At 41.7% G+C, this 20,189-nt stretch overlaps 1 protein-coding gene across 3 annotated transcripts in view; it reads right to left on the reverse strand.

The window, feature by feature from the left end:
• Window positions 1-20,189, reverse strand: part of hbs1l (HBS1-like translational GTPase) — a 149,056-nt gene that overhangs the window by 20,603 nt on the left and 108,264 nt on the right. For all 3 annotated transcript variants that reach the window (XM_078212566.1, XM_078212565.1, XM_078212567.1), the window contains 8 exons: window positions 19,059-19,303; window positions 13,492-13,657; window positions 11,665-11,782; window positions 4,747-4,893; window positions 4,550-4,624; window positions 3,650-3,767; window positions 3,398-3,466; window positions 644-748 (listed from right to left, as the gene is read on the reverse strand). In XM_078212566.1, the coding sequence (XP_078068692.1) occupies window positions 644-748; window positions 3,398-3,466; window positions 3,650-3,767; window positions 4,550-4,624; window positions 4,747-4,893; window positions 11,665-11,782; window positions 13,492-13,657; window positions 19,059-19,303 (1,043 nt within the window). The remainder of the gene's footprint in view (window positions 1-643; window positions 749-3,397; window positions 3,467-3,649; window positions 3,768-4,549; window positions 4,625-4,746; window positions 4,894-11,664; window positions 11,783-13,491; window positions 13,658-19,058; window positions 19,304-20,189) is intronic.

Here is a 20,189-nt window from a genome sequence, read left to right on the forward strand (position 1 = left end):
GAATTGGGAATTTTTTCTGTTCCTGTTTTAAAAGAAATATAGTGAACAATTACAAAACCGATGGCGTTCTTCAACATGATTCAAGTTCTAAATTAAATCAGTTATCACCGATTAAATATATAAATCTGTACTTTGTCAATTTTAACAATTTGCCTTTCACCTTTAATTTATTTTAAGCACTTTACACCTGCCAATGAATATTTTGCTACACAAGGAAAGCAGCTGTGTTTTTTTTCATTTAGTATGTGGGCATTTATTATTCACATCAAGCTTCAGAAAATGCTAAACTATAAAGCTTAAATGTACATAATTTGTGGGAGGCAACCAGCTGCTGAATTTGAACAGCAAAAATACTCAGGCCACTGCCTCAGGTCACCATTAATCATTTGCGTATGGAGTTATCTTACGTTTGTCAAAATATGTGTATCTATATTCTAATGCAAAATTAAGAGTTTCTATGAAATCATACATCATTCAATTCATCATTTCTTTCTCCCATTAAATTAACTGCAATCTTCTTCTATCTAATTACTTGGTTGGACGAAGGGTCTGTTCCTGTGCTGTATTGTAATTTTGATACTGACTGCGCACCATCGCTCATTACTCAGGAAAATGCCTAAGAAGTATTCGCAATTGAACTTACCCTTAACCGTGCAAGTTTCATTTGGAGGCATAATCAGCACTCGATCTCCAGTTTGAACATACCCTGCTTCGATTTTACCGGTAACACTGAATCCTGACCCTTGATCTGCAACGTGAGAATGATTCAATGAGTTATTGTGGAACAAGAACCGATGGTAAGAATTTAGACGAGATTTGTCAAAGCAAAGAAAGCAGTTTTGCACCTGTCATTCTAACAAACGGCTTCTGCAACGACTGGAGCTTTTTAAATGTTCTATTATTTAACATAGTTAATCTAGATAACGGGCTCCCTATCCAAACATGGAGTTTCAGGGCGGAATTCTCCGGACGCGCTGGTCTAAAAGCCGGAAATTCCCGCCTATCAATGGCGTTTCACATTGTCCGCAACCCGCCTGCTAAAATTCCATTGTCGGGCGGGATGGGAGAATTCCAGCCTCAATGTCCCAAACTTATGATGCAAATTTCCACATTCAAGTATAAGAGAGTCACAGGACAAACAAGACCCCTATTTTCCAAAATACACTAAGTTAAAGCTCCAGAGAGGTACACCAAGGCCAAGCTCAATCACTACAAACTGGTTATATCTGTGGCAAGATAAACCACTGTCATATTCAACCTGGCTGCAAACAGAAATGATGAACAGAATTAGGCCAGTTGATCCCTCTGCAGCAGAGGGGGAAAATCAGAAACAATTTCACCGTCAATTCTCATTTTGACTTGGATCAGACAAAAAGGTTTGGCCTATAAAGGTTATAGAAGATCAGCAAGTTACTATAGAAATGAACTGTGTTGTATTTCTGTGACAGTAAATATACATTCTAATCAATATCTGTTAGATACTTAGAATCCTGTGGCGTTTAGCGTGTTTATGCAGAAGTAAGTGAACTTCAGACATATATGCAGTATGGAAGGTATGATGGTCTGGATGGAATTTTTAGTCTTCCTTCCTTTGTGGTCTCTTGGTAACAAGACCTGAGAAGGGGACCTGTTCCCAAGCTATTGAGCGAAAATGCTAACGCTCTGAAGTTGTTTTCACATAAATAAAATCAGATTTATTTCTTACATAAGAGATGTCAAGGTTCCAATGTCTGGACTGCCTGGAACAGATCATTTGCATAATGATATTCAGCAATTTTCCCTGAAGACTGTCATAACAACAACATTGGAAGAAATGTGCTTAGCACACTGGTCAGTCCTTGACCTGCCCTGTGGGTGGTGGACTGTATAATCAACTTCCCAATTAAGTATAATTCAAGGTTTACCTGAAGGTCTACAAGCAAAGCCTGAAATTAATTTTTAGATCTCGTTACCTGAGGTAGATAATCTTATATAATCTTAGATAATCTTATAGATCTGGTGACTAACTAAGACCCTTAATGGCGTACTCTGCCAAATTTGATTAATCTCTCTTCAGGTCCTTAAGGAGTCCTATGGCACCCTGATGTAAAGGTGTCCTATTCCACCAGCATAAAACTCTATCTCAAAACTAAAATTTTTAATTTGTTTTCCCTCTGCTCAAGCATTCACAATGAGCATCAATGACATAGAGGAAGAAATAGTGTGAAATATATCTAAATTTACTGACAATACAAAACTAGGAGGGAGAGCAAGCTATAAGGACACAAAGTGGCTGAAAAGCAATATCAACAGTTCAGTGAGAGGGCAAAAAGGTGGCTGATAAAGGGTAGAGAAATATGAAATTATCCACTTTGGCAGGAAGAGTATAAAGCAGACCAGTTAATGTTGGTATTCTAAGAGATTTTTGAGTCCTTGTATCTGAGCCACAGGCCCAGAAAGGAATTAATTAGGAGAACAAATGGCATGTTAGCTTTTACTTCAAGGGTTTGGAGTGCAAGTGCAAGGAAGTCTTGTTGATATTACATATAGCTTTGGTAAGACCACATTTGTCATGCTCTGAGCTCCCCCTTGCCTTCAAGGGAGTTCAGCAAAGGTGCAATAGATTAATTTCTGGGATGAGAAGGTTGTCCCTAGGAGAGGCTGAATTGGCCAATACTTTTTTGCAGTTTAGAAGAATAAGAGGTGATTGCCATACAACAATTTGCTTTAGACAACATTTTTAAAAGCTGCTAATGTCAGCTGAATACTTCGTAAGGTGAGGTACAGAATTCATAATGAAACATTAGAAAATAATTTAAAAGGATAAGTGCATAAATTCTTGTGTTCAGTCTAACTTCAGCAGGACTGATCTATGGATATACAAAAGACATTGGGAAGATAAGACAGATCTGATACAGCACCTTTTCAGAACCTCAAGACATTTTAAGCACTTTACAGTCAATTAAGTGCTTTTGAAGTGTAGTCACTGTTGTAACATTGGACAAAACAGCAGCCAACTTGCACACAAAAGCTCCCACAAACAGCATTACGATACTGACCAGATATTCTGTTATGGTGATGCTGATTGAGGAATAAATATTGGCCAGGTCACTGGGGATAACTCCCCCACTGTTCTTCGAAATTGTGTCATGGAATATTTTATGTCCACTTTGAAATGTACAAGGGGGCTCGGTTTAAAGAAAAATGACACCTCTGACAGTGCAGCACTCTCTCAGTACTGCACTGGACTTTCAGTCAAGGTTATTGTCTCTGGAGTGGGAGTTGAATCTATAATTTTCTTCATGGGCAAGAGTGCTACCAACTGAGTCATGGAAGAAAGAATTTATAATGCATATGGGTGTGTTCCGAAGGACAAAATCAATGGGGCAAGCAAAGCATTAAACTGTTAAACACAAACCTTTAAAAACATCAGCCACACACAATCTAAATGGTTTTTCCACCGGTCTTTGTGGTGACTTGAAAGAGTCTAAAAGAAAAGGAAATATTGAAGTAAATACAGCCATCAGTACCCACTGTAGCAAATGATTAAATTTATCAAATAATCTTAATATAATTGTGTACCCCATTGAAATGAATGATCGTACTTATCAAATAAATTATAATACAATTATAAATAGGATGGTTCAAGGAAGTATCACATGATGCTGACCAATCTGCTCCAACAGGCAAGGTCCATTGTACCAGACTTTGAGTTCAGGTACTTGACTTCTGGTGGTTAGATTCTCGCCGTTCAATCCCGTTGTAGGGATGTAAGCAACATCAGAATCCTAATAAAAACAGAAGTCCAGAGATTATATCCTGCATAATTTACATTTTTGGAGCACTGGTCATTCCTTACAATCTTCGTGATGAAGAAGAGCATTTCTTATTCAATTACTTGCTTTATCACATTTCATTAAAAAAAAGCATTAAAATGAAGAAAATTAGCATACCTAAAATGTAACAAAAATATTCCTTTTGCATTAATTTTGTACACTAATCCTTTCATTTATTTGTGTAATGAAAATGTTTTGACAGACTAATTGCTAAATTCTACCCAAGGGTGGAATGTAATGCCAATCTGCATTTTCTTTGGGAAGGGAGGACAGAAAATAAACAATGCCTGGGAATTTGTGTGGCAGAGGTGGACATAATAGGTTTTCATATGATATTATTTATCTTAAAAATAGATCAGTAGTGGCAGAAGCACTCCGATAACGGGTAAACCATCGGAATACACTCCAAATATTTGTAATTAAGAAAATCAAAACCTTTCTGTGTGTTTTGTTTTTGTATTTTTTAAACCATCATTCACGTCTTCTGTTTTCACTGCTGCCACAGAAACTGAATTCTACTGCTCTGTTCTCTCGCATGACTCAAAGAGGGAGCATTTTATAATGTGACGTTAAATTGGGGTTTATAATGAAAGCACTAGTCAGCAGTGCAGTTAAAATGCGAGGCATTTAATTTGATAGTATATAAATTATGCATTGCTTTATCTGACAACTTACTTTGTTTTAGGATAGTGAAAAATGGAATATGGCAGTCTTATTACCTATGGGCATCTTACCTTGAAACCTGCTTGCTTCATGAAATGTCCAAGTTTATTAGAAATCTCTTTAAATCTTTCAGGTTGCCAATTCACCTGCAATGCCAACCAAAAACTGTCACCGTTAGATGAAAAATCTATTTTCTCGTGAGACACAGGAAACTGTGGTATAAACTGAATTGAGATAATGTGCGAGACATTGACTCATTAAGAATTACCTGATCCATTTTATTAACAGCAACAGCCAACTGTGTTACGCCAAGCGATCGAACTAGCAATGCATGCTCTCGAGTCTGTCCACCTGCCTCAAATCCTGCCTCAAATTCTCCTCGGCTTGCATCTACAACGAGAATTGCTACATCAGCCTGGAGATGAGGAAGAAAATAAAAAATATAAAGTCACTGCACAGTTCACTTTAGCTTAATTTCCTGGCTTAGGAAAAACGTACACTTTTTACTCATTTTACATGAAAACATTTTTTGAAGATTTTTATTTTTCTGATATTTTCAATTTGGTTTTATTTTACAACACCAATTAGATAGGCTGAAAGGAGAAGAACAGGATGCAATAAATGCCTCAATATGCATTCTGTAAGCCCGAGCAAAGACTCTAACACATGGCAATTTTGCTCTGGCTAAGGCTAGAGAAGGACAGACAGAAAATGAATGTCAGCATGAGTTTGGATCATCTTACACACAGATTTAGGGAGCCTTAAGGAGAGTAGGGGGGGTGGGAAAGGCTCCCAAATATGTTTCTTCATTGGCTGAAGTATCCTTGTGGAATGGATGCAGGAAGACCATGAACTGTCCAACGTAGTTTGGAGTGGGAGCTGGCATTGACCATTTGCTTATTTATGTGTAAGGATCTTCACATTGAAACAACTTTGGAAGTGGCCCAGAAAGAAGAAAGGTGGGAGGTAACCTTATAGACTAATTAAAAAGCGAATGAAAAAAGTTTGTCTTTAATATTAGTTTAAATTAAACTATGAGTGGGATTTATGTGGATAAATATGAGGTCATCCAATTTGGTAGCGATAGTAGAAAGGCAGATTATTATTTGAATGGATGTAAATTGAGAGAGGTGAATATGCAGTGAGATCTTGGTGTCTTCGTGCATCAGTTGCTGAAAGAAAGCACGCAAGTACAGCAGGCAGTAAAGGCGACAAATGATATGTTGGCATTCATAATGAGAGGACTTCAATATAGGAATAGGGATGTTTTGCTGTAATTGTATAGGGCGTTGGTGAGGTCACACCTGGAGTAGTGTGTGCAGTTTTGGTGTCCTTATCTGGGGAAGGATGTCCTTGGTACAGAGGGAGTGATTCCTGGGATACTAGTTCTGTCATATGAGGAAAGACTAAGTCGGTTAGCATTATATTCATTGGAGTTTAGAAGAGTGAGAAGCAATCTCACTGAAACTTATAAAATTCTAACACGATTAGAGAGGGTAGATTTAGAAAGAATGTTCCCAAAGGTGGGGGAGTCCAAAATCAGGACTCATCGCTTGAGGATAAGGAGTAAACCTTTTATGACTGAGTGGAGGAGAAATTTATTCGCCCAGATAGTGGTGAATATGTGGAATTCACTACCACAGAAAGTAGTTAGGAAAAGACATGGTGCGATTTCAAGAAGAAATTAGGTATATGTCTTGGGGTTAAAGGGATCCTGGGATTTGGCAGGGAAGGCGGGATCAGGATCTTGAATTTGATGATCGGCCATGATCAAAATGAATAGCGGAGCAGGCCCGAAGGGCCGAATGGTCTATGCCTGCTTCTATTTTCTACATTTCTACTTAAGTTCAAACTAAGAAATTACAAACTTAAAATTGATAGCAGGAAATTGCTAAATTGTAATGGATGCCAGAAAGAGAAGCAGAAACAAAAACCTGGAATCTTGTAAGGAATAATTAGAAGCTGCTAGTTGCTGACTTCAAGCTCTTACTGGATGGGCAAAATAAGTTAAATTGAGTGGCCTTCCGAATAATTCTTTGTGATATAAACAGGTAAAGGATATTGTTGGCTTGGCTTGTTTAAAGGGTATACACAAAGAACAAAGGATGACAATGGCACCAAATGCCATGAGGGTGTAGTTAATGTTGCTATTCAAATTCCACTGACTGGATAAAATCCATGAACACAGAATATTTGTAAGTAATACCTGCACCAAAATTAGCAAATGGAAAAGCCAAGGCACACACAATTTCACAATTTAATCTGGTCGAGTAGTTGTTCAATGTTCTGCTTTTGAGAACTCAAAGGTGAGCCCAACGCTAACAGCTAATGGACCGACTCTTCCACGGGCGGCACGGTAGCACAGTGGTTAGCACTGCTGCTTCACAGCTCCAGGGACCTGGGTTCGATTCTCGGCTTGGGTCACTGTCTGTGTGGAGTTTGCACATTCTCCTCGTGTCTGCGTGGGTTTCCTCCGGGTGCTCCGGTTTCCTCCCACAGTCCAAAGATGTGCGGGTTAGGTTCATTGGCCATGCTACAAAATTGCCCTTAGTGTCCTGAGATGCATAAGTTGGAGGGATTAGTGCATAGATATGGGGTAGGGCCTGGTTGGGATTGTGGTCGGTGTAGACTCGATGGGCCGAATGGCCTCTTTCTGTACTGTAGGGTTTCTATGATTCTATGATCAGCTACTCTCATTAACACTGATCTTACCAGGTGACCATGAAATTGATACAATAGGAGGAACAAGGTGTTAAGTGACTAAGTAATTGGTAATTTGTCAACTTGCTGAGTAATTCACTTCATCTACATATACTGTGTTGTGATAGTTTCAAGATATATTTGACAATTAATATCCGACTTCATAATGTGAAAAATAGTTAACGAGTAAAATATATTTTACAGTATAACATTGTTTACCTTCCTAATCATTGAGGTTTCTGTATTGCGAATTGTTAATCAGTGATGTGGATTTGAAGAGCCACATTACAAAACAGTTCTTGAAATTGGTGGTTTGTTTGAACAGAAGTAAGTTTTACAGGGTTATATGACTGGTGTGCCCTGCAGCTAGGCTGTTGTGATGATGATGACGTTGCTGTGGCATCAGTTTACACAGTTGCAGTCTACCCCGCCACTTTGTTTTTAACAAGCTTCAATAAATCAGTCCAAGACGAGGGCTTTGTATCAAATTGTAGGGATTCTACGTACATTTCATTTTGTTTCTTTCACTTCTGTTATGCTTAGTATTCATGATTTGCTAACTGGTACCTTTAATCACACAGGATGGAAATATTGAGATAAAACTAACGAACGTCTGCACAGCATCAACCAAACAATTCTATAGTGAAAATAAAGGGCAGCCTATAACTAGGAGGGAAGAACAATAAACATACTAATACAGATAACAAAATATAGTTTCTAAATACAGTACATTTTCTCATTATATACTCAACTGTTGCCTCATACAAAAACAGCAGGTTTAGGTCAAATGGGTATCAAACTGAAAATGCAGGTCACAAAGACTGCAAAGTTGCCGTGTTGCTCAAGATTAACCATTAAATGCACCAGTATTCCCTTCCACAGGAGGGACCTATTCTAACTCTGCTCTCCCAAAAATATTCTTTAAAGTTCCTCTCTTCCAAACATCTAACTCTCTCTTAAATTCATTGTTGGAAATGCACCACTGTAGCCCTTATGCAAGTACTGTGCATTCAAACATACAATGCCCATTTAAAATATATACATAAATGTGTGTTGAGTTCATTATAAAAACAATTGATTCTGTTTCAACAATGGTTTTTGGCGAAGACGTCCATACTCTAAACCCACTGGGCTGAATTTTTCCCTTTGTGACACTGAGCAAAGCCACCTTGGGAGGATCAAATGGTAAGCATGGTGGAACCGCAAACTTTAAATTGCCAGGCTATTCCTGCTGCTTGCCATTTCCCCCAAGTTTTAAAGTTAAAGGGCGGAATTCTCCAAACAAATTCTAAGTGTTGAATTTGTGGGAAAACGGGAGTATTTAACGATTGTTTTTTCAGTGGGAGTTCAGACTAGAATCTCCCAAACTCTGTGCACTGCAGAGGCCCCCAGCGTGAATATCATTAGATTTCAGGGGGCGGGGCTTATTCCCCCCCACGAGGCTGAAACCAGCGAGCCTCTGTGCATATGCAGTGGCCCCGAACTGTCAGCCTCCCTTTTGCCGGCCAGCTTGATCGCTGACCAGCCCGGGTACCCGCAATGCTGCCCACCACCACCCCCCCAAACCCCTTTCCACGGCCCGATCATGGCCCCCCCTGACCATTCCCGATCTCCAGCCGACCGCCCCCCACCACAGTGCAGGCCTCCTGGGAGGCAAACCCCACCCCCCAATCGCTGGCCTCCCTCCTGCCCCCATCGATCCCAATGGTAGAAACATAGAAAAACTACAGCACAAAACAGGCCCTTCGGCCCCACAAGTTGTGCCGAACATATCCCTACCTTTTAGGCCTACCTATAACCCTCCATCCTATTAAGTCCCATGTACTCATCCAGGAGTCTCTTAAAAGACCCTATTGAGTTCGCCTCCACCACCACTGACGGCAGCCGATTCCACTCGCCCACCACCCTGTGTGAAAAACTTCCCCCTAACATTTCTCCTGTACCTACCCCCCAGCACCTTAAACCTGTGTCCTCTCGTAGCAGACATTTCCACCCTGGGAAAAAGCCTCAGAGTCCACCCGATCTATGCCTCTCAACACCTTATATACCTCTATTAGGTCTCCTCTCATCCTACGTCTCGCCAAGGAGAAAAGACCGAGCTCCCTCAGCCTATCCTCATAAGGCATGCCACTCAATCCAGGCAACATCCTTGTAAATCTCCTCTGCACCCTTTCAATCTTTTCCACATCCTTCCTGTAATGAGGCGACCAGAACTGAGCACAGTACTCCAAGTGGGGTCTGACGAGGGTCTTATATAGCTGCATCATTATCCCCGGACTCCTAAATTCAATCCCTCGATTGATAAAGGCCAGCACACCATACGCCTTCTTAACCACCTCCTCCACCTGCGGGGCCGATTTTAGAGTCCTATGGACCGGACTCCAAGGTCCTTCTGATCCTCTACTGTACTAAGAGTCTTTCCCTTTATATTGTACTCCTTCATCCCATTTGACCTGCCAAAATGGACCACTATGCATTTATCTGGGTTGAAGTCCATCTGCCACTTGTCCGCCCAGTCTTGCATCCTATCTATGTCCCTCTGTAACTTCTGACATCTCTCCAGACGATCCACAACCCCACCAACCTTCATGTCGTCGGCAAACTTACCAACCCATCCCTCCACTTCCTCATCCAGGTCATTTATGAAAATGTCAAACAGCAAGGGTCCCAGAACAGATCCCTGGGACACACCACTGGTGACCGACCTCCATTTAGAAAAAGACCCATCTATACTCACTCTCTGCCTCCTTTGGGCAAGCCAGTTCCTGATCCACAGGGCAGCAGCCCCTTGGATCCCATGCCCTCTCACTTTTTCTAGAAGCCTTGCATGGGGGACCTTATCGAACGCCTTGCTAAAATCCATATAAACCACATCTACCGCTTTCCCTAGAGGGGCAGTAGGATACCCCATCCCCACCGATCGCCCCTTAGGCCCGTTCCATCAGGCCCCGCCCCGTAAGCACTGCCCCATGCCTGGTGGGCAGTGCCAAGGTGCCACTTGGGCATGGCAACTTTTCCCCTTGGGCACTGCTAGGGTGCCCATGCCCTGGAGGCCTCTGCTGTCCCCCCTTTCACTCAAGCGGGGTCATCCTGATAGTTCCCCGCAAGTGGGGAGGTACTCTAAACCCTGCTGGAGTGAAACACTCCGGCAGGGTGGGAGACGCTAACAGGCCCGGAGAATTCAGTCCCGGGCCCGATAATTACATTAAAAACAGATTTAAATTATATTAAAATGGCTTACCTGGTCCTCCCACCAGTTTCCAGTGCAGATCTGACCCCCTGTTTTTGGCGGGCAGGAAAGCCGGAGAGGGTGATGAATTCAATGGGAGCCCCCAAAAGGCTTTTACACCAGTGTGATTTCCCATTCCCATAGTGCCCACCCCCTGCCACTGACGTACTGGGGTTCCCACCATGATTTACATATCATTATCGGGCTTCCCCACTGTTTTGTCACGACATGGCAGCATTTGTTAAGTGGTAACACAACTGTGTTGTGTGGCGAAATTCTGAATACTGTATCACAGGGAGACAGGCAGTGAGCTCAGGAAAGGAGCAGGCCTGGACCCTTTGTTTAAGTTTGGAGATGGAACCAAGGCAATTTCTGTTCATGGGTTCAAATATGCTCGCTAGCAATAAAAACTGCCAGAAATCTAGGGTCCCCATGGAAATAAATTGAGAGAAAGACACGAGTGTAAGGAATTACTTGATCAAAAGTGTGGTAGTCTGTAGTGCATAGCTGCAGTGCATTGTGAAGGAACCCAAAATCAGGGGGCACAGTTTAAAAATAATCTCCATTTGAGACAGACATGAGGAGAAATTCCTTCTTGCAGAAGACTGATAGCGCTTAAAATTCTCTTCCAGAGAAAAATAGAGCCTGGCTCATTGAATATATTCAAGATTGAGTTAGACAGGTTTTCGGTCAACAATGGAGCCAAGCGTTTTGAATTGATTTATTGTCACATGTTTTGGGATACACTGAAAAGTATTGTTTCATGCGAGCTATACAGACAAAACACACCGTTTATAGAGTACACAGGGGAGAAGGAAAAGATAGGGTGTAAAATACAGTGGTGCAGTTACAGATAGGATGAGGAGAAAGATCAGTTTATAGGACCATTCAAAAGTCCGATGGCAGCAGGGAAGAAGCTGTCATGGGCAGTATGCAAGAAAGTGAAGTTATAGGCACAATCAGATCAGCCATGATCCGATCAAATGGTGGAACAGGTTCGATGGTCTGAATGGCCTACTCTTGCTCCTATTTCTAATGATAACCACCATTCTAGTGCCAGTTATGATCAAATACTTTAAAATACCTTTGAGGTTAATGATTTGAAATACTAGTGAAAATACATTAGCTGTCACACTCGACCTGATATTTTGGAGTGTTAAGTCTGACTTCAACTCTCTCAAACTTGTCTAAATTCTAATATAAATTTGGTGGATGGCACTGTGTGAGAATTGCATTCAGAAATAATGTTCTCCTTACCTGTGCAGCACCTGTAATCATGTTTGGAATGAAGTCTTTGTGACCTGGTGCATCCATTAGTGTGATCACTTTGGTCTTAGTTTCAAATGTTGTCATTCCGACATCCATTGTTACACCTCTGTAAACATCAGAATGCACACTTTTAACTTTTGTCTGAACACAATGCTCCATAAGGTGCCATTTAGATTCAAGTTGTGTTTAGCCCATTTATGCGAGATATTTGGGTGAATGGAATTCCATTTCAGGCACCCAAAATCATCACCAAGTACTCACAGCTGCTGCTGGTCTGATCTCAACCCCAACCTCAGAATACAACCCACCACTGCACCAGTTTTTATTTCCCCACACTATTCACACTGCAGCTTCTCCAAGTGAGGGGATGAATTTAGCACCATTTAGCAGCAATTTGATATTGTGGGTTCATGACAAAAATTGGTGAGGGTTTTCTTTCCTGATTATAATCTTTGGAAGCTCTCTCATGGTCTCAACAGGTGAAGATCAACCTGAGTTATGATGTCCCCACAAGAATATAGGCTTCTTGGGTAAGGTTCTTGGACCAGGAGGCAATACCCCCGGCAAGCTCTACAGCTGCAACTCCAGAGTCTCCGCACAGGCTGCACACAAGTTACCATGCGAGGAAAGTCCAAAAAAATTAAAGGGCTGCACACTTAAATCAATTATCAGCATGCACTAAAAAAGATTAAAGGGAATGTTGCAAGGGGGGGGCCATTGCCTGTAGAACCTTACACTGCCAAAACTCAAATCACCTAGAAATTTCATGAATGTTCTCCGGGTCACAAAACATAACTTTTGTGAACAGTCTTTACACCATTTCTAGAAGGGTTTTCTCTACTTTTCTCCAAAGTTACAGTAGGAAATGAGAGAACCTGATGGGGCATGGAGGTAGGGAGAGGAATGCTTTCTGAAATCTCCTAAATTCTTATGCTGCTGAACAACAGGGTAAGGAATCAGACAATGGTTAGAAAAAAAAATTACAAGCATATTTTATAAGAAAGATATGATAATATAATACTTAGAATCATAGAAACAATAGTGCAGAAGGAGGACATTCGGCACATCAAGTCTGCACTGACCACAATACCATCCAGCCCCATTTATTTACCCTGCTAATCCCCCTGACACTAAGGGCGGGATTTTACTGCCGCTTTACGCCCATTTTGCGGTGGGAAAATGCCGTAAAATCAGGCATAAAGCGGCTAGCGCATATGGCGCTGGTTTTCGCGACCGGTGGGATTTTACGGCAGCCGGATTTCCAGCGCAGTCAGCCTCTCGCTGGAAATTGGCGAGAGGCTGGTTAATTTATTGAAACTTATTTTAAATGTTCGTTTTAATGTGTTTAGCGAGTCTGACGATTGATATCCAGTGGCGAGAGATGCGCGTGCATCGGGAATGCATGCATGAATCCTACGAATCAGCACACACGCACATTTCCCAGCCTGACCCGCAAAAAAAATTAATGGTTGGAATGGGAGAACCACCCCCAGAATGCATAAGATTGGGCCTGAAAACTCGCTCAAAAAAGGATCTGGAACTCACCCGACACTTAGAAAAAATCTCGTAAAATTACACCCTAAGGGTCAATTTAGCATGGCCAATAAACCTAACCCACACATCTTTTGAGTGTGGGAGGAAACCAGGGCACCTGGAGGAAACCCAGGCAGACACGAGGAGAATATGCAAACTCCACACAGACAGTGACCCAAGCCAGGAATCGAACCCAGGTCCCTGGCACTGTGAAGCAGCAGCGCTAATCATTGTGCTACCGTGCCGCTATGCACCTAAACAAAGTCTTGGAAAATCATTTACCTTTCCCTTTCTTCGCCCGTCTCATCCAGAACCCAAGCAAAGGCAAACGAGGCTTTTCCTGCTTTTTTTGATTCTTGTTCATATTTGTGCATAATACGTTTGTTTACCTTTCCCAGAAGGTAAAGTAGATGGCCCATTAAAGTACTTTTGCCAGCATCTACATGACCTAAAGACACAAACATTAGAACAATTACGCTAACACTGAAAAAGAAATTCTGGCAATGTAGTAGGTCAAATATTTGGTTCTTGTGTCGGGGATCCACATTACCCCCATTTTGTTAAGTAACTAAAGATGAAATGGGCAGTATTTTGAAAATTTGGAAGCTGAGAATCAGCATTGGATGGACATTCATTGCTTATTCCAAAGGCAGTTTTTCTCTCATCTAACCTGACATCTGTCGTCACACATTCATCGTTGCTCCAGCAAGGCACCATAAACCAAGGATCAAAACTGCATTCTTCCTTGCCCGTGTAGCTTAAACCATACCACATGGCACATTTGATAATATTTCTCTACATTCAGTTACGAAGAAATGGCAAACTCACAATCTCAATTTTTGAGGGAGGCCATTTTGGGTCCAGTTTTTTCAGTAAGAATCAGTCGCTCACAAAGGAATGACATAGGGATTCCAACTTATTCTATTGTAGGGCACATTAGACAAGATTATACAATATAAATTATTTCAACACAAATTGGGCTCTTAAAAGCAAGTAATCCTTGAAATTTCCTTCAAAATTGGCAACTGCAAATCTGTTTTCAACAACAATAGATTGTACCAGTGAAAACTACACAATTACTAGAAACATCTACCACAAACATTGTGATGCATTGTACTCTGGGAATTTTTTTTGAAAATGTAAGATGTGAAAGGAAGAGGAAACAGAAATAGTACCTGAAACCATAAGTTTCATTTGAATCAGAGTTTCCATTACTAGCAAAAGCAAACTACTACTTAAATGATCAGTAGATGCAACTTTCTGCAGACACATATCTGCAAATCGACTGAACAACAGAAGCATTTTCCAATACTTTGTATACACTGAGTATTTCTGTTGTGGAAAATTGATGTTAATATTTTACACCTTTCCTGTGCTATTGCTTGCAAAAATTCAACATCCTTTTTATATAAATACTTTAATTAATATGAAAACTGCTATGAATAAAACAAAGAAGAAATAGTTGAGTGAGAATCCATATTCTATAGTTATGACAAGAATCTGCAGGGTATGGGGAAAACTGAGTCCTGATCTTAGGTAGCTTTCACTTGTATTCTTGCTGAACTGAGCCAAAGTATTTCCTGATGCCCATCTACATAGGTGTCAATCTGGCAACTTAATATCTTGATTGGCTACAGGAAGTCAGTTAAATGTTTGAATATCTATTATGCATGACTGCTGTATTTATGTAAACAGCACCTGGTCAATAGATTAGAGAATTCCGCCTGGATTTTCACAGAGTTGCAAAAACTCCAGAGCCATTTAAAATGGTGGGTGGGACCCAATTCTGGGATTCTCGCTCCCGTTCCCAGTACCCCCACCATTTGCTGGAATGCGATAAGGGTGCAGGAATCAAGCCTGCACCCTGTACTCCCAGCATGGCCTGCTCCATTGAGGAGGCAGGCAAGTCCCATCCCCTTGCAATATTTGTGGAGTTGGGCAAGCTCCATGACTGGTGATCCATGGCCGCTGAGAGGAGTCATGAACCACAGTCTGAATTTGGGAACCTTTTGAAAAGCAAGCTCAAAAAGTCTTCCTATGCCCCCCCAGTACGCTCATTCTAACTTGATCCCAACCCATGCCCTCCAGCCACTCTTCATGGCCCTTCAGTCAACCCCAACCAACTCCCAGGGCACCTCATAGTGTCCATGCCATCCAATATGCATTATGTTCATAATCAATGAGCCATATAAAATGGCAAGTATGATTCTGTGATGAAACAAAAAAAAAAGCACCCCATGCAAATCATCTTTTGAAAAACAAACTGCTGTTTCTACAACCTATAAAATTGTCAATCAGACAGACAATTAAAGTATGAATAACAAACGCTTGAAATACTTCACATTTCTCAATCTTCTCCAAATAAACATTGGGCCATAGTTTCTGACCAGCAGCGGGAAGTGATGGCCTGCTGGATTAGAAGATTTCAAAGAGCACTTACCTACCTTCGATGGCGGAACTGCTTGGGTCCTGCATCGAAAGGGTTCCCGCAAGCCCTAGCATTGTCCAGCTATGTCACCACCTTTTTTACTGCACTAGCTGCCATAAAGCAGCTATATTTAAAGAGTCCAATGACAATGACAGACCAGGAAGAAGGGCAAATAAGCGTCTCAGGTATGTGGATGGGAATTGGGTAGTCGAGAGTGGGGGGGGTTCAGAGGTCAGGCTGGTGGGTATTGGATATCATGGAGTCAGAGATCGAGGAGTCAGAGGTTGGGGTGGAGGGGGACTGAGGTGGTGGAATCGGAGGTCAGGGGGTTTCGGGTCAGGGATTGGGGGTTTGGAGGTGGAGGGGAATCAGAGGTTGGTGGTCGGGCATGGGTGTGCGTGAGTTGGACATCAGTGTTGAGTGGGGGGGATAAAGGGATACTCTGTTTCGCAGGGAGTGAAGGTTCACCTATGCCTTTGGCTCTAAGCGTGAGGAAAATAGTTGAGTAAAAAAACCCCAGCAAAGATAAAAATATTAAACAAATTTTATTAAAATATCCTTTTATGTTGATCGTCAAAATACCAAAAACTGTGGCTTTTTGTTACAGGAGGGGTAACCTGTTTGGGTCAAAAACTCTAGGTTCATAGAACCTTACTGGCCTACACATTAATTATTTCTAAATTCGCAATCATGGCTTCACATCATTCCAGGGTCTTGCTCCTCCCTACAAGCTCCTCTCCATCTCTCCAATCCCAAGATCTCTCCATTCCTCAATTCTGGCCTCTTGCACATTCTCAATTTTAATCACTTCATCACTGACAACTCTGCTTCAGTATTGCCCAAGCCCTAAGTTCAGAAATTCCTTCTCTAAACCTCTCTGCCGCCCCTCTTGAGACAGCCTTTAAAATCTAACTCTTCAACTAATCTGCCCTAAAATCTCACGGTAAGAAGTCTCACAACACCAGGTTAAAATCCAACAGGTATATTTGGTAGCAAATACCATAAGCTTTCGGAGCACTGCTCCTTCGTCAGATGGAGTGGTGCAGTGCTCCGAAAGCTTATGGTATTTGCTACCAAATAAACCTGTTGGACTTTAACCTGGTGTTGTGAGACTTCTTACCGTGTTCACCCCAGTCCAACGCCGGCATCTCCACATCATCTAAAATCTCACGACATGGATCGGAGCCAAATATTTTTTGATAAAATTCCTGGGAAGTGTCTTAGGGTGTTTTACTGGGTTAAAGGTGTAAATGTTGTTAACCAAAGTGTTATTATAACGAACAACATCATGGCTCATTTTTCCAAAAATATTTTTATTATAATTTGCTATTTAGCTGCTGTCACAGGTTTCTCATATCAAAAAATGCTGATGTCAACCTGTAAGCAATTATCAGGACAGATATTAATTTTTTATTCATTTGTGGGACATAGGTGTCGCTGACTGGCCAGCATTTATTGCCCATCCTCAGTTGCACGTAGAGGGCAGTTGAAAGTCAAACACATTGCTGTGGCTCTTGATTCACATGCAAGCAAAACCAGGTAAGGATGGCAGATTTCCTTCCCTAAAGGACAATAGTGAACCAGATGGGTTTTTCCAACAATCAACAATGGTTTCATGGTCATCGGTAGATTCCAGATTTTTTATTGAATTCAAATTCCACTATCTGCTGTTGCGGGATTCGAACCCAGAACATTAGCTGAGTTTCTGGATTAATAGTCCAGCGAAAATACCACTAGGCCATTGCCTCCCCTTGACTGTACAATGTGATGTTGCTCTCCTGCCTTGTTTTTCTGTGCTTTCACTTGAGGCCTGCCAGAATTTTGCAGTGCTTTGAATGCTATAAAGGCACAATTGCATTGTACTAGCCTATGACGTATCAGGTTGAAAAACCAGTGTGTTGTCCTTCTGGACTACCTGTAAATACAGTAAGAAGTCTCACAATACCAGGTTAAAGTCCAACAGGTTTATTTGGTAGCACAAGCCACTAGCTTTCGGAGCGCTGCTCCTTCATCAGGTGAGTGGGAGTTCCGTTCACAAACAGGGCATATAAAGACACAAACTCAATTTACAAAATGATGGTTGGAATGCGAGTCTTTACAGGTAATCAAGTCTTAAAGGTACAGACAATGTGAGTGGCGAGAGGGTTAAGCACAGGTTAAAGAGATGTGTATTGTCTCCAGCCAGGACAGTTAGTGAGATTTTGCAAGTCCAGGCAAGTCGTGGGGGTTACAGATAGTGAGACATGAACCCAAGATTCCGGTTGAGGCCGTCCTCATGTGTGCGGAACTTGGCTATCAGTTTCTGCTCAGTCTATCTCACTAACTGTCCTGGCTGGAGACAATACACATCTCTTTAACCTGTGCTTAACCCTCTCTCCACTCACAGTATCTGTACCTTTAAGACTTGATTACCTGTAAAGACTCGCATTCCAACCATTATTTTGTAAATTGAGTGAAGAAGGGAAAGGGTTAATGTTTTTTGTACTCAATGTATTTTGTGCCTAAAAGGTTGAACTTTGTACCTGGAATGTATCACAAACATAACCCTTCCTTATGGCTAGCCTCCTTTTTGTTTATATTGCTCCTGGTAGTAATACAAGCCATTTGTTCTTGGTTTCATCTTTTACTTTTAGTATAAGCCATTTGTTCATGGTTCCCTCGCTTGTTTATATCATTCTGATAAAACAGACAGTTAAATATAGATGTTAGGGGGTAAGTCTTTCTTTCCCGTAGGCTTGTCTATGATTTAAACAGAGGAAGCAGCGACCAAATGGTAGAGTGCGAGAATGGCCGTTTGAAGGAGGACTCCCACTGGGACAGTTGCACTCAGTCACTTCAAAGGAAACGCTGCGAGAAGAGCAGGGGACCAGAGGTGACACCTTGACTGCAACGACCAGAAGAATTGTGCTTTATGACCCAAGGATACCTGATGGTCTCTAACCATGATCCAGAGACTATCAGAAGCTGTTAAAGGAACTATAATTTATGATCAAGGACTGTTAACTGGACTTTGCTTTATGGCTTGTATTGGGAACCCTGATGTATAAATATCCACGCTTCTTGTGTTCAGAGAGAACTTTGGCTTCCGCTTTCAAGGGGTCAAGTTCTCCCATAAGCTTGTGAGAATAAAGCCTGACTGTATTTTGACTCATACCAGCCTCGAGGTATATTTTCCGACTTCATTGAGTTTGTGTCTTTATATGCCCTGTTTGTGAACAGAACTCCCACTCACCTGATGAAGGGGCAGCGCTCCGAAAGCTAGTGGCTTGTGCTACCAAATAAACCTGTTGGACTTTAACCTGGTGTTGAGAGGCTTCTTACTGTGTTTAGCCCAGTCCAACGCCGGCATCTCCACATCATGGCTACCTGTAAATAACAGCTCTTTTGAGAAAATGATAACTGTATAAACTTTTACCCTTACCAATCACAACAAGATTGAGCAGCTGCTTTCCTCCTTGTCTCTTTTCAAGCTCAGCTTTCACATCGATCTGCTGTCTTGCTTTGGCAGAGCCTTTACTAAGAGTCTGAACCGCAGTTGCTTCTTCAGTTAAAAGGGCAACGTGAGCTGTAGAATTTGGCTTGGATGAAGCCTCTGGCCCAGGAGATGGAAAAGCCTCTTCAGCAACTGTACCCTTTCGCAGGTGGTCATTCTCATCAGTATTTGCACTATAGCCAGTGAAGTAAATATAATTAGGAGCATGTCTCCAAACACATTCATATTTCCAAATTAACATGTTCATGCTTACTGTAATGAAAGAAACCACTATTAGAATTATCCAATGGTCGTGAACCAAATTTCTATTAACTGGAGATGGCATAACTTGAACTCAGTAAAATCTACAAGACTTTCAAATGAATAATTGAACATGTTTAAAAAAAACTACAGGACTGATCTTAAGATTGTGCACTTTGGACCTTAACCAATACGGCATCCACATGTTGGATGCATAGAGTAGTGCTGTCCGTAATTTTCCATCCATTGTTAAGTTAATTGGTTTCAGGTGGGCATTGCTGGAATTGGAAGAGAGGGTGGGGTGAAATTGCTTTTAACTCATTTACGGGATCTGGGTGTCGCTGGCTAGGCCAGCATTTATTGCCCATCCTTAGTTACCCTTCAGAAGGTGGTGAGGAGCTGCCTTCTTTAACCTTGCAATTCCCACAGTGCTGTTATGAAGGAAATTCCAGAATTTCGACCCAACAACATCGAAGGAACAGCGGTATATTTCCACATCAGGATGGTGAGTGACTTGGAGGGGAATCTCCAGGTGGTGGTGTTCCCAGGTATCTGCTGCTCATCCTTCTAGATGGTAGCGATTATTGGTTTGTAAGGTGCTGCCTAAGGAACCTTGGTGAATTCCTGCAGTGCATCTTGTAGATGGTACGCACAGCTGCTACTGTTTGTTGGTGTCGGAGGGATTGAATGTTTGTGAAAGGGGTAGCAATCAAGTGGGTTGCTTTGTCTTGGATAGTGTCGAGCTTCTTGAGTGTTGTTGTACTCATCCAGGCAAGTGGCAACCGGGGCAGCACGGTGGCACAGTGGTTAGCATGCTGC

This window comes from Mustelus asterias, chromosome 5, assembly GCF_964213995.1.
Source record: "Mustelus asterias chromosome 5, sMusAst1.hap1.1, whole genome shotgun sequence".
NCBI lineage: Eukaryota > Metazoa > Chordata > Chondrichthyes > Carcharhiniformes > Triakidae > Mustelus > Mustelus asterias.